This window comes from Saccoglossus kowalevskii, chromosome 3, assembly GCF_978046115.1.
Source record: "Saccoglossus kowalevskii chromosome 3, keSacKowa6.1, whole genome shotgun sequence".
Lineage (NCBI taxonomy): Eukaryota > Metazoa > Hemichordata > Enteropneusta > Harrimaniidae > Saccoglossus > Saccoglossus kowalevskii.
This window is the reverse complement of record NC_140643.1, coordinates 44,557,069-44,575,401: the sequence shown is the minus strand read 5'-3', so window position 1 is coordinate 44,575,401 and position 18,333 is coordinate 44,557,069. Positions and strand designations below refer to the sequence as shown.

The 18,333-nt window shown below is 35.2% G+C and overlaps 1 protein-coding gene across 1 annotated transcript in view; it reads left to right on the top strand.

Annotated features, from left to right (window-relative positions):
- The first annotated feature begins 5,993 nt into the window (after positions 1 to 5,993).
- LOC102802598 (ATP-binding cassette sub-family C member 9-like) overlaps positions 5,994 to 18,333 on the top strand; it is a 33,251-nt gene continuing 20,911 nt past the window's right edge. Inside the window, exons 1-16 of the mRNA XM_085497530.1 lie at positions 5,994 to 6,088; positions 6,818 to 6,916; positions 7,445 to 7,610; positions 7,808 to 7,945; positions 8,408 to 8,615; positions 8,728 to 8,942; positions 9,142 to 9,381; positions 9,523 to 9,680; positions 9,787 to 9,879; positions 10,881 to 10,983; positions 15,916 to 16,029; positions 16,207 to 16,318; positions 16,438 to 16,568; positions 17,459 to 17,537; positions 17,637 to 17,745; positions 18,042 to 18,145. Coding sequence (XP_085353656.1) covers positions 5,994 to 6,088; positions 6,818 to 6,916; positions 7,445 to 7,610; positions 7,808 to 7,945; positions 8,408 to 8,615; positions 8,728 to 8,942; positions 9,142 to 9,381; positions 9,523 to 9,680; positions 9,787 to 9,879; positions 10,881 to 10,983; positions 15,916 to 16,029; positions 16,207 to 16,318; positions 16,438 to 16,568; positions 17,459 to 17,537; positions 17,637 to 17,745; positions 18,042 to 18,145 — 2,164 coding nt within the window. The remainder of the gene's footprint in view (positions 6,089 to 6,817; positions 6,917 to 7,444; positions 7,611 to 7,807; positions 7,946 to 8,407; positions 8,616 to 8,727; positions 8,943 to 9,141; positions 9,382 to 9,522; positions 9,681 to 9,786; positions 9,880 to 10,880; positions 10,984 to 15,915; positions 16,030 to 16,206; positions 16,319 to 16,437; positions 16,569 to 17,458; positions 17,538 to 17,636; positions 17,746 to 18,041; positions 18,146 to 18,333) is intronic.

Here is an 18,333-nt window from a genome sequence, read left to right as displayed (position 1 = left end):
TTTGGTTTTATTTTTAAATTCATAAAATTACTTAACAAAGTAAAGTAAGTGTTATTGATTTGACTTTTTTTTTCTACTAAGATGTTTTTTAACTATCTGTGTTTTATATTATTTGTTAAATTTTGTTCTAGGTAAGCCTGTTTTGTTAGATGTTTAGCCAGTATTTAATGGCCTCTATTTTTGCACATTGAAAAAGTGGATATTGGCCCATCTCATCCCGTGGTGCTATGTCACAGGTCTTTTTATTCACTTGCAAAATGAGTTAATTAATTTTTCCTGTTGTTGTTTTGTTCCATTTAATATTGCCATTAATATCTAATACCCATTTCTCTGATTCATAAAGTAAAATGGGTTTGATATAATTTTTAAGTAATTTTATTTTTAGTTCAATGCCTATTTCCTAGTATCACTTTACTCATAATTGATTTAGCGGCTTTACTTATCTAGTGTGACATAGCATCATTGAATCTCCAATTTGATTTAATAAGAGTTCCTAGATAATTATAACTATTTGCTATTTTGATTTGATTGTTCCAATAATTAAAATGGTATTGTTTCCTCAATGAAACAGAAAATGACAACTTTTGACAGATTTACTGCCAGTTTCCACTTTGAACAATACTCATTCAGTGTAATTAATATTGTCTTGAGACCAGCGTGGAAGGTGTAGATAAGTGCTAGATCGTCAGTATAAAATGTTCTAGGACGTACACCACTGTCGGTGAAAATAACTAAAGTCGAGGAAACAGCACAAACTAAATCCTGAGCAACTAAATGTATTTATATTCCACATGTATTCAACAACTATCCCAATATACAGTTTTCTGAACGTTGTTGGCCTCTGTTTTCACTGTGGTATTTGCCAGGCGGTGAAAAATATGGATGTCCGCTCTTAGAAATTTGAATGACATTAAATTTGATTGTACAAACACACTCAGGTAGCAGGCGTATATGTGTAAATTAAGTAAATGTGATCAATTTATACAAATCTATACACTCATATTGGACGCCGCAATCGACACCTTCCCGATTCGTCACTAGTTATAACTCAATTGTTTTGTTTTTTGCATGGTTTCAAGATTTTTCGTCCAGGGGGCTCTGATGAACACCACGGTATCTCAGAAAAACATGACATGTACTATAACTACAATTATACAAACTTCTTGTCAAGACGTTCGTTCTGGTTTTTGAATTGGTTGCTGGCTCTTGGAAATAAACGACCATTGGAAATGTGTGACCTGGGTTCCTTACCAGAAGACTGTGAATGCAATTATCAATATAGGAAATTTGAAAAAGCATACGAATCTGAAAAGGTGAGATAACTCCACATTCAAGCTATTTGATTTCTCCCAGGTCTAATCTTGATGAAAATGTATTGTGCCGCAAGTCGAGTGCGTCGATTGGCGATAAATGTGATAATTATTTGCATGTGGTTATCGTCAGGATTAGGTTGGGTTAATCGTTAGAGCATGGGCTAACCTTGCAGGTTTAGAGAGGTGATATTGATTTTCATATTTCGTTTTAGCGTGAAAAATCACTAATATGATTATAATATCAAATTGATTTGATGTACATATCACATCACACCGCGCCACATTTTCGTTATACTACATACCAACCATACTAATTTCACTTTCTTTATTGCAGCGTACAGCACATGAAAAGGGTCATGCTCCTTCACTTGTCGGAACTTACATGAAAACGTACGGCTACAAAAGCTGTATCGCGACTACTTACAAAATTGTAGTCGATTCGTTGGCTGCCACTCAACCTCTTATTATTGCTGGCATTGTCACGTATGCCACGGATTGCTATTACGAAAGAATACCAGAATCGGAAATAGTGAGTTGTATACATACGTGTTTCACTTTCATCAAACAAATGTACTTGTAAAAGTTTTAAGAAAAAATACGGTATACTATAAAGCATATGCAGCGATATAATTAGAGGGCGTGTGCTTTTAAAACCAGTGTTTAAAACCAGTGGTTTCCCGGGGCAAGTAATTGGGGTTGGTAGATAATCAAAGTGGTCTTAAAATCATACCAAATGAGAACTTGAACAAAAAACTGTCGTTTTAATCTATAAGGAATAGAATTGATTTATGAAAAATAACATTTTAATATGTACAAAATTTAACAGATCAAGCCATAAGGGAGATTCAAAGCTGAACTAGAATCAGCCGAAAATTATATCAACAATTTCTGGAAATTAATTAATTGGCACACTCGCGTACACTCGCGTCGATGTGATAGAATTGGGAATAAATATTATGAAGAGCTTGTAAACCTTGTTATTTTACTGAATGTTAAACATTTCTCAACCGTTCGTTGATGTTACAGACATAACATGACGTCAGTAAATATCGGTAAAAAGTGCGCCCTCCCAAGACAGTGTTCTTGCATCTATCACTTCATGTTAAGAATGTATATTTCAATGTAAAAAAAGATGTTTATTACAGGACACAATTCAATGTCAACGAATTAACGTACAGCACCGACGTACATTAGTAATACAGTTTGCAATTTGTTGTAGGAAAACTAGTCATTCATTGTGAATATGAAACAACCAAACTACAACGAATCTGAACAAGGCGAACAAGGCGTACACAATAAGTTACTTTTTACTTTTGTTATTCTCATCACTATGGAAAATTAAAATTTAATTTGTTAATCTTCAGATAATACCTTATGTAACAGTGTATGAATTCTTTAGCAACGGCTTCATTCTCGTCATTGTCCTACTGGCTGCCCAGGTCGTTAGAACGTTCTTGTGGAATGCGGCACTCACGCTCGGATTGTTGCAAGGTATACATGCAAAGACAGCGTTACAGGTAAATACTAGTACTTCGGTTAAATTTAAGTGTATTGATAACAGTGGTTATGTCGTAAGAGTTCCCAAAGTTAAGTTCTGGTTAAATAATGTCAAGCTGTTGTGGCTGTGGTCACCTCGTATTACACAGCAAAATACGTACTGTCAACAGAATAAACAGCGCAGCAATGCGTCTTTTATGCATATGAAACAGTTATTCAACTTGAGTAACACAAACTATTCTGAAACAGCATCATTAGTTTACATGAAATATGTCACATAATACCTATGACGTAAAATCTTTTTATTGTATACAGGCTCACGTCTACAACAAAACACTGCGTCTAATGACATATACGCTATCTGGTGACATCACAGTTGGAGAGATCACAAATCACTTTTCTACCGATGTTACCGCCATGCAGTGTTTTTTTCAATATGATTTCAGCTTGTATTCTCTTCCCTACCAGGTGAGCATATTACTTAAACGTGTTGTACCGTGATTAAACTGCATCAATCTAAATCTTGTGGTGAATATATAATAATAGTGACACACCTGGGTTTTTTCGAAGTTAATTTCGAAACCGAATACAAGAAGTGTTCTATAACATAAAAAAATAATTAAACTATCTTTGCAATCTATTCAGATTAACGAGAATCTGTTTTTTGATTGGTTGTTTCCATTGTGACGTATACTGAACTTGTACAGTTTAGTTTTAAAATGAAATGTATAGTTGTTTCAGAATTTACCATTATTGAGCATTTTTGTTTCACACTACGTCAACGTGTTGTTGAACTTTGTAATCACTACGTGTGATCCTTAATGGGCTGAGGTATATTAAAATAAATAGACATGTATGATTTAGTTAACGATATACTTGCGATCTTGTAACTCGTTCGTTTTTTATTTCAATTTCAGTTTACATTGATAATGGTTGTATTATATTTTGAAGTGGGTATTGCAGCACTTTGGGGGTTTTCTGTATTTCTTATTACAATTCCCATAGAGTGTTTTATAATAAGAATAGTGGCAGATCTACAAAGGAACACATTGGTAATGAATGAATCACGTTTTTTTCCTGATATTTCAGGCATTATTTCCATTTTATTATTTATGAAACATGGACATGCTAGCCTGTTTTCGAACGTAATCCGGTCATGAACAAATGAACTAATTTATTTCGAAATTTATATTAGCAATAATGCATATATTTAGAATCCGGCCATGGTGTATTTAACCTGGAACCCCTGGATATTTAGGAGGGAATATTCGGTACTGCCATCCAAAATCAAATCCGTTGTTTTGACTACAGATTGTTGTCAAAAGCCACACTATGTTTTGTATGTTTCCAGAAACACGCAGATTGGCGACTGGGAAGAACAAATGAACTGTTGAACAAAATAAAACTACTAAAGCTTAATGGTTGGGAAGATCTTTTTATATCAATTATTGGAGTTACCCGTTCACGCGAAGTCAAAGAAATAATGAAAGGGACGATTTTTAAGATATTTACAAGTGAGTAATTTACGTGGGTTAGACAAATGTCATTGTGTATTATAATTCATATACCACCATTACGTGCATATTTTATGCCCCAGAGATGAAATCGCCAACAGTAATATTGATTTCAATAGACAATACACAATATAAATATTGTGGCGTGTGTTCTATTTTATTAATGTGGGTCATTCAATTCATTTAGGTATGGGGTGAGATGATGTTGACTAACCGACTTGATAACGTGTCACTGTGTTTTTAGTCCGATCTATATTTTATTACGATCGAAACAAAACTTTAAAACCTTCATCTGCTTTGATTCCAGCATTTGAGGTGCAGGTCACACCAATTATATTCGCAATCGTAGTAAGTAACAGTTATTAATCAATATGACATTTAGATTATAGAATTAATTACTCACTAAACGAATTTAAACTGGAATGAGATAAGAGCAAGTTAATGTTAGCGTTTGTTTTTTGTAGACATTCACCTCATATTCGCTTTTAAACGAATCCCCACTCACGCCGCGGATTGTGTTCGCATCACTAACATGCATGCACATGTTAAGTCTTCCAATGGCAAATATGGCGGACTATGGGAAGGTGTTATCAGACGCAATTGCAAGCACACGCCGTTTGCAAGCCTTTTTCGCTGTCGATGAGATACACGAATATCCGACAGGTAGACCACCTCTAATTAACGGATACCGGTTGGAATACAATAGAGATTCAGGAAGACTTAAAACCCAGGTATAGATCTCGGTAATAGTATTTATTTAGTATTTATTATTTATTTATTTATTTATTTATTTATTTATTTATTTATTTATTTATTTATTTATTTATTTATTTATTTATTTAGAAACAAAATAACGATAGTGTCAAAATGGAGATGGTAAAGCTGATGGGTACCAATGAGAACTCAGACGCCATCAATCTCATCAATGTAGCAAAATATGATACATTCAGTGCGCGTTCAAATGGATATCATTCGACATACATCGTAGACCATCTTGCATTAAAGGTAGGGTTTCTGGTATTTTGCGTAAAAAAATTAAAGGCAAAACAAACTTTATTTCCGCGATAGTCATAGTGGTTTTACATATCAATAGATATAACACGATGATGTAATAATGTGAACAACAACACTTCAAAACACTCGAAAGGGCAATACGTACAATATTTAGCCATTTTTTCATAAATACACATATCAATCTATTTCTGTATTTGCCAAATGGTGATTACCTGTATCAAATGCATAGACATAACAATCACCCACCTTGCGGAGGTTTGATAGTACTGTTCTTCAGGCCCTATATGATGAGTAGTTACTGATTGATTTATCTATGTCATTGCAACATATTTTATTGTTTTTCTCTTGTACACATAGGTCGTAATTGGAGAAACATGTGGGCTCGTAAATAAATTAATAAAAGTAAAAGTACTTGATTATATTTGCAATCCCGTATTCCATTCTTATGCATTGCATTTCTGTAACAGATAATTAATGGATCCTTTGCTTGGAGGCGTCATGAAACTGTCCCGACACTGAAAAATATCAACATTGAAATTATGAGGGGTAAGTCAACAAGATGAGGACAAGATGATAACAGAAACATTTTAAAATTTATTTGGATATTTACTTAGTACTATGCTTATTTTTTTTAATTATTTTAGGAACTTTAGTTATGATAATCGGTTGTGTTGGTTCTGGAAAATCATCATTACTGTCGGCTATTTTAGGTGAGATGTTACTTGTAGCCGGGGAAGTGCGATTTCATAGGTGGGTATACTCCTTTTACTTTCACATGGGCCGATACTAATTGTCGTAAATACTCTTATTATACACCTGTCACCGTAAAGCCATAAGTTACAGCGTGCCGGAATTTTGCGGTATTTTACGGGGTATTTTCATCCTATCATATAAGAAAATGAGAATTCCAAATATGGAATGATTACGCGCGCAAGCGCCCTCTAATAATAAAAACAAACATGGCCGCCACCAGGGGTTGACCGGACTCCACACAAAGTTGATTCTGTTCTAAACCTTTTGGATTTCGCATTCCCATGATGTATCCTAGGAAGGAAAAGATGTGTATTAATAAGGTTATTACGAGAATTCCTCAAAGTATTAACTCAGACAGTACACCGTCGCATCGACCTCCGCTGCGCGTCGGACAATACTCCAGCTGTACTGTCTTCGTACTTGAGGTATTTGAGGTATTCTTGTAATAACCTCATGTTATGTTGCTTTATAACTCTATGTCTTACCTTAATTGTAATATATTCTTACATGTATTAACAATAGTCTTTGATGTAGTTGGGACGATTGTTCTTTCACTTTTTTCACTTTTTATATATATTTAATTTTACTATTTTTTATGAACACAAATTTTTCTTACAATAAATCATAACAAATGTATAGACAGGAAAACCTAAGTTCACAGCTGTCACGATACCAACGTGTGATTTACCAGAATGTGATCGTTTACATTATTTTTTCTATTTATAGAGACAGGAACAGCCTATCTTATACGGCGCAGCGACAGTGGATACTAAATAATACAGTTAAGGAAAATATAATATTTGGAGCAGAGTTTCAGTTTGATAGGTATATTATTAACTACAATGAAAACAGAGATGCAACATTCTTTATATATGCAGCATTCGCCATTATAATCTAAACAGCCATTACCACTGTTTTTATACATCGTGTCATTTGTTGTTTCAGTAATTGAACCATCCTATTGTGGCAAACAAGCCATCCATGCAGGTCAAATTAATTGGATTGTAAACAGTCTTGGGCGAAAAATAGCGAAGGCAGGATTAATTATCTAGGTCACTATGGGTGCATGTTAATTGGATAATCTGTAGTATGTTCAATACAACACAATAAGTGGTTGTATTTGTTTGTTGTAATGATGGTTTACTAACACTATAAGGCTAAATTATGTATCAAATATTATTCCGATGCAACATATTTATTTGCACATGAATACGATGCTTGACCCAAAACCTCGTCGCATTCTCCACTCCAGTGTTACAAAATATGTTTAATTTAAATGTTACCATTTTGATGTCGACAAAACTGATATGTTGCGTTGCCTAAAGTCAGTCTATGCAATATTTTTGTTTCCAGATATCAGACTGTACTTGGCGTGACTGGCCTTCAACATGATATATCAAATCTGCCAGCTGGTGATATGACTGAGATTGGTGAGAAAGGTATAAATCTCAGTGGAGGACAGAAACAACGCCTGTGCCTTGCGAGAGCTCTTTATCGCAAAACAGACATAGTAGTGTTGGTACGTTTCATTGCTGAACTCTATTATGAAAACCTTTTCAGTTGGATTTTATAGAAATTGCACAATTTGTTTTGTTTTCCGGATTAGTTTTTATCAATATTCGGTATATTGTAAATTATTACAATTAAGCACCTCCTAATTACTAGAAAGTCAGCGGTTTGAGTTTTTTCTCATAAAGTATAATTTTTAATTTCTAGGATGATCCTTTGTCAGCGTTAGATGGCCACGTGAGTTCACACATTATGGTGAATGGTATAGTAGGTTTTCTACGGCAAGAAAACCGAACAATACTTCTCGTTACCAATCATGTCCGTTATTTACACTATGCAGATCAGGTATGTACAAATTAATGTGGCCACTATGACAAAACACATATATAAGAAATATTATTTAGTGCATGCCTTATATTATCTGTATGTATCGACATTTTACAATTAAATAATTTCACTTCAAACGTACTTTAAGAGACCGGTAATTGTTACACCAATACGACAATGTTAATAACTACCCGTTGAATAGTCATTCACCCTAAATCTACAGCATTTTCATGAGACCATGAACATTAGCTAATCGGCCAAAGGAATGGCAACGGTTCTATTTTGTGCGAAACCATACTGGCCATTGCCAAGTAGAATTAAATGTGTAGCATATCACACCAATCGGAAGATCTTTGGATTAATCACATCTCCAAAAATCAAAATAATTTAATTTAGTCCAATTTACAGAAACTATTTTTGATAATTGAACCGGAAATGGATTAGAACTAGTTGTGTCGGTTTTTACTACGTATTCTTTAGGTTGTTGTTATGGAGAGTGGCACTATTGTGAGACAGGGTGATTTGAATGATATAAAAGCAAATCACTCAGTAATCTATCCAGAATGGGCTAAGTGTATAAGCGCAATCAGCGATTCGGAGAAGGAAAACGAATCCCCGGATGAAGCTGAGCATGAATATAACAAAGTGAAAAAACAAATACCAGAAGAAAAATGCGACCACGGCGAAGGTAAGAGTATTATGTCGAATTTGGTAGAAAAGACGTTTAAACTTTTTTGTGCACGAAGGTGGTACAATGGCCTTATTTAAACCTGTGTAAATGTGTAAATACTTTCTGTTAGTTTTCAGGAATTCGGGCGCATTGATAGCTCAAGAAGAGAGGCAAAATGGCTCAGTGTCTTGGCATGTTTACCTTGCATATGCAAAGGCGGTGACATATCCAGCAGTTTGTTTAATACTGATTCTATTTGCTGCACAAGGCATTGTTTTGATTATATCCAATTTTTGGTTAGCTAACTGGTCCGAAACAGGGGTAAATAAAGCAAATGTAACACAGGTAAACACACATCATTTTGTTATATCCGGGGAGGACGATGGCCGTCTCTGTGAAGTAAATATCGATAAATTATTCACATTTATTATATTACAATTTGTACACCCGTTGACTGTGAGTAATATATGTTCATATCTAATGTGGTATCTAATATTGCACATGCGCGAATAATAATATCTTTCCTTTATTTTTTTGTTTCTAGGAAATTAGAACCAGAGAATTCAAGTATTACCTAACTGGTTACGCAGTGTTGTGTGTTATTTATTTCGGATTTGCGTTTCTGGCTTCCACATGTCAGATGTTATTATCAGTTAAAGCTGCATTACGCCTACATCGTTCCCTACTTTACAACATTGTCCATGCACCGATGAGATTTTTCGATACAACGCCAATTGGACGAATACTGAACCGTTTTTCAAGTGATATACAAATTATTGACCAGGTATATAATAAAACTTGTAGGTATATATTAATACATTGCAGTGCGAGGACCACCGCCCTATATGGTATTGCAAAGTGAATATATGTATGTTTTAATTTATATGTAATTAAATTTCTATATGCATCTTATTTCTCTCCACAGCGGCTATGGATGACCTTCAATTCTTTATGTTTACGAATACTTCCTTTAGTATCTGCTGCTATAGTGAATTCTATAGTTATGCCAGTTGTTATAGCTGTCTTTGTTCCAATGATTGTATTGTATCTCGGCGTTCTACGATACTATATCAAATCTTTAAGGTAAACCTGCACATTGATAAGCCAATAATATGCGTTAGATTGTTTTATTTTCTTATTTGATGCCAGTCATCTTCTAGAAATAACTTACATGTATGTTTTATTGTAGAGAACTCCAACGTCTGAATAGTATATATAAATCACCAGTCTTTGAGATATTTTCAGAAACGCTAGGGGATTTACCATCTATAAGGGCCTATAGGTTCGTAGTATGTTTTCATTTTTAAAATATGTATTTGTTTATTTGTTGACATTTTTCATGTTTTAGTAAATGTGAAATACTACAAAATAAGAAGTTTGTGATAAAACAACAAAAAATAACAGATTTCATCTCCCCTCTATCCTCGTCGTGCCTCCGGGAACATAGGGGCATAACGCTTGTCTTCCAGTTCTGTCTTGTTTTATTCTCCTGACCTCATTCCAAGTTTTCCATCCACCCAACTTTCTTTCCTTTTCCACTGTTCTCCATGTTGTTTTAGGCCTGCCCACCTTCTTTTTTTCCATCTTCATGCTATGTCAAAGCAATCATACAATGGTGATTGCTTGGCATGTTCATACCATGTCCTATCCATTTCCATCTTCTTTGTCTGGCCCCTTGACTTATCCTTGATGTATTAGTCTGATTGTGAAGTTCAACTATTGAGATGATGTTTGGAAAGAATATTTGCAGTGCTTCCTTCAAACACTGGTATTGAAAGGAGTCGAATTTATTCTCACCAGTTTTATTCATCTTCCATGTTTCACAGCCATAACGGAGTGCAGGTCTGATAATGGTTTATATTGCTTGTAAATGTCACTCTAGCTAGCTTCTCTGAAATTCCATTTTGCCTCAATTACATCGTCTTGTGGTACTGCTTCTAGTACTGCAAATTTGTTTTTGTGTTTAATTGAAAACTCATTCTGTTGTTTGCTGGTATCGTATTTTATTTTTGGATTTTTATTCTTGCCTTGTTTTTTATGTTTAAGTTTTATCAGAACTTGTTCAATTTGGTTATGAGTTCTTTTATCAGGTGATGTCCAAGTATTTCTGTGTATGTCCTTGTGCGGGAACAATGTGCATGTGATAACGAATTTGTTAAGAAGTTAATTAATCTTTCACTATTGTTGTTGACAATGCCAGATTTAGTGAAAATAAAATAAAATATATGAAATAAAAACAAATACACACCAAACCTCAAACTATAACACATTTTTATATTGAAGGGTTGATGGGCGTTTAAAACAGCGATTTGTTGAAAGGGTCGATGAAAACAACGTGACTATGTTGTATTTACAAAGTTGTGCAATATGGGCTAAAATAAGATTGGTGAGTATATCATTACATGTAAATTATATATGCAAATTACCGCCGAAATCTCACTGGTGTCATCTTCGATAATTCACTTCAGTTCAGTAAACACATCATCAGTACATGCCAGAGCATATACATGCATATCAGACGCATGGGACTCATTCACCAACATCTATCTGAGCATACCTGTCTTAAACTCATTCACTCTATTATAACCGCTAAACTGGATTACAGCAATGCCTTACTCTATGGCTTACCAAATTCACAGATACACCTGCTTTAGAGGGCTCAAAATTGTGCTGCCCGTTTAATTACACGTATCAAAAAATTTGATCATATCACTCCTATTCTTCGTAAATTACATTGGCTGTCAGTTCACTATAGGATACACTTCAAAATGTTACTACTCACGTACAAGTCACTGCATGGTTTGACACCATCCTACATATCGGACCTTATTCACACAAAATCAAAACCAGAGAACCATTCGCTCAAGTAAGAAACCTACACTTGCCGCATCTAGAAGACATCTCAAGAATTATGGTGACCGGTCATTCGCCCATTCCTCACCGTCTTTATGGAATCAATTATCAAATGACATCTGTTCTGCACCAAATGTTAACATCTTCAAAACCAAACTCAAATCTTATCTTTTTCAGTAAGCCTATCTGTGAAACTAAGCGTCATTGAGCATCACTGCGATGGATACTAGGCGCTATATAAACTTGTATTTATTATTATTATTTATCTGACTAATTACCAGTAACTTCTATTATGAACATCGGATACGCAACCAATCAGGGTTTTTGTTACATACCACATACTATAATAGTACGCGTCCACTGCCCCACATACCATAGTTACAGAGAAAGGGGAACAATGGACGCCATGACTGAAGAGAATGGTATACTATTTATAAAGCAAAAATACATGTGTGGCTCTCACGCATTCAACAAGATCTCGACACGTCGTGTGGCTCTCACGCTTTCAATGACATCTCGACACGTCGTGTGGCTCTCACGCTTTCAACGAGATCTCGACACGTCGTGTGGCTCTCACGCTTTCAACGAGATCTCGACACGTCATGTGGCTCTCACATTTTCAAAGAGATCTCAACACGTCGTGTGGCTCTCACGCATTCAACGAGATCTCGACACGTCGTGTGGCTCTCACGCTTTCAACGAGATCTCGATACGTCGTGTGGCTCTCACGCTTTCAACGACCACCATCTGACCACGTTTTGTGGATTAAAGTAGATAAGCAAATCTTAGGTTATGATTTTATTATTGGTTCTGTATATATCTCACACGAAGGATCTAAATACTATGATAATGAATTATTTTACAATATCGCAGACGATCTGATTAATATTAAGTGTTTATACGATTTGCCGAGTTTATTGGTTGGAGATCATAATGCTAAAACTGGTTTGTTAGACGATTTTTTTAAATGCTGATCACTTTGGTGTTATAGCCATTGAAGAAAATGGTGATATCTGTAATACAAAATTTGACATGGAGTCACTAGGCTTATGTACTGATAGATACAGCTGTGATAAATCGACAAATAACAATGGGTATAAACTTGTTAAATTATGTAAAAGTTTAGATATCCATATTGTGAATGGACGTATTGGGGATGACCTTGGATGTGGCAATTTAACCTGTGCTGATTCGAGTTTGGTAGATTATATACTTGCCTCACCTCAGTTGTTTATAAATGCTACTAATTTCTATGTTGATGTCTTTGATAAATTATTATCGGATAAGCACAGTCATATATGCTTAACTTTGAAATCAAACTATGTATCCAATGCAACCCCAATTGTCGATATATCAGCCAATACAAAATGTAATAACACTGCTACTCACGTACGTCCCAAGTGGATTCCAAACTTGTCCCAGAAATATAAAGATTGTTTTGATGAAAATACAATTAGGGAGATTGATGCTAGCCTCACTGCAATAGATCCGGGTCAGTTGGACCAGGTTAAAATGGATGACCTCGTCAACCAGATATGTCACATGTTCATTAACCCCGCTAAACAACTTGGCATGATGAAAGACGTTAAAATCAGAATCAATAATAAATTTAATTATAAACGAAGAAGTAATCCATGGTTTAATAAAGACTGCGACAAATTAAGATCTGAATATATAAAAGCAAAAAAAGTGTTTGAAGAAACAAAATCTGATAATGACAGGAATGTGTTTCACTCAATTAGTAAAAGGTACAAAAAATTGCTTGCAAAATGTAAACGGGAATTCAGACGTAAAACGTATGTGAAACTTCGTACGATGAAGAAATCAAAACCAGAAAAAATTTGGTCTGTTTTAAACAATTCAATTTCGACTAATGATAAGAATAATATAATTGATATGGATAGATTCAAACAGCATTTTGAAAATCTGGGACAGGCAACCAATAAGGAAAACGTCCATAATTTTGATCCCAAACTAATCACCCATTCAAATAACGAGGAAATTAATACTAGCATTACAGTGGAGGAGGTTATGACTCAAATTAAAAAGTTAAAGAATAATAAAGCAGCAGGTGTAGATTTAATTATAAATTAATTTCTGAAAAACAGTCGCGATGATATTACATCCTTGATTGTACAATTCTTTAATATAGTTTTGGACACTGGTATCGTTCCTACATCTTGGACAATGAGCTGCATTAAATCAATTTTCAAGAACACAGGTGACCCCAGTGACCCTAGCAACTACAGAGGCATTACGCTACTAAGTTGTCTAGGCAAATTATTTACAGCTGTTATACATGACAGGTTGACATATTATTTGAATTGTGTGGGTTCCTTGGGTGAAAAGCAAGCAGGTTTCAGGGCGGGATATTCCACGCTAGATCATATATTTGTCCTACACTCGGTTATTGATTTATATTTGCATTATAAGAAAAGGGTATACTGTGCTTTTATTGATTATAAAAAAGCGTTTGATCTGATTGACAGGACAAGTTTATGGTTTAAACTAATCTCCAACCATATAAATGGTAAAATTATTACAGTTATTTATAATATATACAACCAAGCAAAGTCTTGTGTTATTGACGGAAGCGATAAATCTGATTTCTTTAATTGTAATGTTGGTGTTAGACAAGGTGAAAATCTTTCACCACTGTTGTTTGCTATTTATCTTAACGATTTCGAGTATTTTATCAGTAAGCACTATAATGGTCTAAAATATATGGCTAGCGAGATTAAAACATATTTAAGTAATGAGGATATAGAAGTATTTCTTAAGTTATTCACTTTATTATATGCTGATGATACCATTGTACTGTCTGAATCAGAAACAGAATTGCAATCTGCGCTAAATGCTGTTTATACTTATTGCAACGAATGGCATTTAACTGTAAATGCTAATAAAACGACTCGGAATGTTGTTATTTTCTCACGTGGGAGAGTTAAAAAGTATCCTGCTTTTAAGTTTGGCAATGAAACCATTGAAGTAACATTTGATTATATTTATCTTGGCATAACATTCAATTATAATAACAAATTCAGGAAAGCAATATGTAAACAGACAAACCAGGCCAGATGTGCCATGTTTAGCTTACTGATGAAGGCAAAAAAATTATGTCTACCCATCGACATACAACTAGAGTTATTTCATCACTCAGTCGTTCCGGTGTTATTGTATGGATGTGAAATATGGGGTCATGCTGATCTTTCTCAGATAGAATCTTTTTATCTAAAGTTTTGTAAACGGCTTCTCAAAGTACACAAAAATACTGCAAATTGTATGGTATACGGTGAACTTGGGGTATGTCCCCTTCGTAAGTTGGTGGAAATTAGAATGATACATTTTTGGAGTAGTATTATACAAAGTAAATCTTGCAAATTATCACATAGAATCTACAATTTATTAAAAGTGTTACATGACAGAGATATATACAAATCAGCCTGGATGTTAAAAATTAAAGGTGTTCTGGATACGGCTGGTATGTCGAATCTTTGGCAGATTGGATCAAATGTAAATAGAACGTGGCTTAAGCAAGCGATAAAACTTAGATTATCGGACATGTATACACACAACTGGAATGCCGATCTGCTAGAAAATGGGCTGTGTACCACTTATAGAATAATCAAAAAGTCATTATATGTGTCAGATTACATTCGGATACTCGATCCAGTACATCGTATTCAATTATGTAAATTTAGATGTGGGAACCACAATTTGCCCATTGTCACAGGTCGCTATCAAAATAAGGCCGTTCATGATAGAATTTGTACCTTATGCCAAGGTAACCACCTTGGTGATGAATTTCACTATATATTTGAGTGTCTGGCCCTGAGTAAAGAACGGGAGAGATTTTTGAAATCATATCATAGATTTAGACCTAATACTTTAAAAATGTATCGGCTATTTAACACATCTAATGAATCGGAGTTTTTAATTCAGCCAGGTCATTTCTGACCACCGATTCAGCGCCATGTATGTTTATTTATTTACTTGCTTTTTGTAATTTGGGGCTGGTGCCTTATTGTGCATTTCTTCTAATTTATAAATTTATTTCGTGTGACGCTTCCATGTGCATGCTTTTTTCGTTTGTATTATGTAATGTATATTAATTAGTTCTCTCATACCTCTATCGGAGGAAGCAAAGGGAAATAAATTATTATTATTATTATTATTATTATAAATTATAAATTATTATTATTATTATTATTAACGAGATCTCTACATCTATTTTTCGGCGTCCTACAGGTCTAATACCACTAATTAGAACTTCGTAGACGACAATGTTAGCGTTTTGGTCAATTTCTCCAAGAAAAAGGATCACAAAGATCAAAATATTGTCATCGTGTAATTTGTTGAAACCATATGTATGTAATAGAATTCTGACCAGCAAAACACTTGTTGCCCAGCTCAAACAAAATGGTGTAAACTGTTACGTAATACCTAATTATTTTATGCATGACAGGAACTTATTGGTACACTTATCAACGCTGTCTCGGGGTTTTCTGCACTACTTAGCTGTGTTTATGGTGTCCTACAGCCAAGTTATGTTGGGTTGTGTCTCAGTTATTCAATCACAGTAAGTATTACGAAATATGTAAATACGGCTGATTTTAATTGTCGTGACACAATATTTCCTATAGAGCACATGGATGTGCCGTCAGTTGTTACGATTTTCCTGTATTCTTACCTGAAGATAATTTGTATTATGTATTATCAGAAGCTTACTCTCGATGACTGACATTTATTTTTACAGATGTCTGCAAACCTAAATAACAGCGTACGTCTAATAGCAGACTGTGAAATTCAGATGAATGCTGTAGAAAGAGTTGAGCATTACACTCACATAGCAACTGAAGATTACGATGGTAGGGTATTGCGTTGTATTATGTCAAATTCGCTGATAATGCCAATAATTTCACCATTCTATTGAATTGTCTTACAGGTCAAACGCATTGATTAAAAGTTTATATTTTCCATGTTATAGGAGTGTACATGCCGTCGGATGATTGGCCAACTAGAGGTGAAATAAAATTAGATAATTTGTCAGTCAAATATGCAGCTGATTTAGATCCCGTTCTAAATGACGTCACGGTTCACATAAAAGCTGGCGAGAAGGTAATAAGTGGAACATTCCATAAATGTTGATTACAAAATTTCTGTGACACATTAGGAACCAGTTTTCTTAGTTTATTAGTAATATTCGTCACATTAATTAAATCATTATTTTCATGTATTTGTTGTCATCATATTAATCAGATACGCGGCCGTGGTGTATTGACATACATGTTTCCAAACACGCAATGCTTCGCGTGATGTATTAATCCGATACGCGGCCGTGGTGTATTGACTGACATACATGTTTCCAAACACGCAATGCTTCGCGTGATGTATTAATCCGATACGCGGCCGTGGTGTATTGACATACATGTTTCCAAGCACGCAATGCTTCACGTGATGTATTAATCCGATACGCGGCCGTGGTGTATTGACATACATGTTTCCAAACACGCAATGCTTCACGTGATGTATTAATCCGATACACGGCCGTGGTATATTGACATACATGTTTCCAAACACGCAATGCTTCACGTGATGTATTAATCCGATACGCGGCCGTGGTGTATTGACATACATGTTTCCAAACACGCAATGCTTCACGTGATGTATTAATCCGATACGCGGCCGTGGTGTATTGACATACATGTTTCCAAACACGCAATGCTTCACGTGATGTATTAATCCGATACGCGGCCGTGGTGTATTGACATACATGTTTCCAAATACGCAATGCTTCACGTGATGTATTATACATCCAATTACACATTATAGCTGTAATGATTTCAGTCAACAAAGTAAGAAGCCGGCAAAACCATGTTGTCCAGTAAAGGTGAACTACTTCTCAGAACAGAATAAAAAATTACATGCTAGTAGTAATACATGTAGCAGTTATTTGTGACGTCATGGTGGCAGTTGGTGTAACTTGGACTATGGTATTATTTATTTAGGTTGGCATATGTGGACGTACGGGAAGTGGTAAAACGTCACTGGCAATGTCGTTGTTTAGAATGGTCGATATAATTGAAGGTAGGTTGCAAACAAAAGAGTTCCTTCACTGATACGCTAATAATGAGTGACTGTGGGTCAAAGATTGTACAGCTATTTGTTGTCTTGTTTTAACTCCAGGTTGTGTTATCATTGACGACGTGGACATCGCTACGGTTCCATTGGTAACACTGCGAAACAGATTGTCAATTATCCCACAGGACCCTAGCCTATTACAGGGCACCATCCGGTAAGTAACATTATACGGGGTACCTACCAATAAGTGACGGCATACACGGCACGATTAGGTAAGTGATGTCAAACAGGGCATCGTCCAGTAAGTGATGTCATACAGATCACCGTTCAGCAAGTGACGTCATACAGGACACCATTCTGTAAGTGACGTCATGCAAAGCATTGTTCGGTAAGTGACGTCCTGTAAGATACCATATTCACCAATAAGCATTACATGATGTCATACAATCACTAATAATAAAAACAATGCTAGGATATATTTCTCAAACCGTATTTTTCATTGGTTGCTAGCTTTAACCTGGATCCTGAAAACGCCAGATCGGATGCAGAATTGTGGGAAGCTTTGGAAATTGCACAAATGAAAGGAGATGTAGCTGATTTGGAGAAACAACTAGGTGGGTGTAAAAGTTCACTTACCAACGTCAGGTCGTTAAAATAAAGTAGATTACGAGTGATGCACCTTAAGTTGCGCCCTCTAGCGATGAAAACGTGTTGTGGTTGTTAAAAAATGCTCGTATCCAGCCATTCGAAACAAATACGCTGAATCACAGTCCCTCTATCCCTGTGGCTGAATGAATGTTTT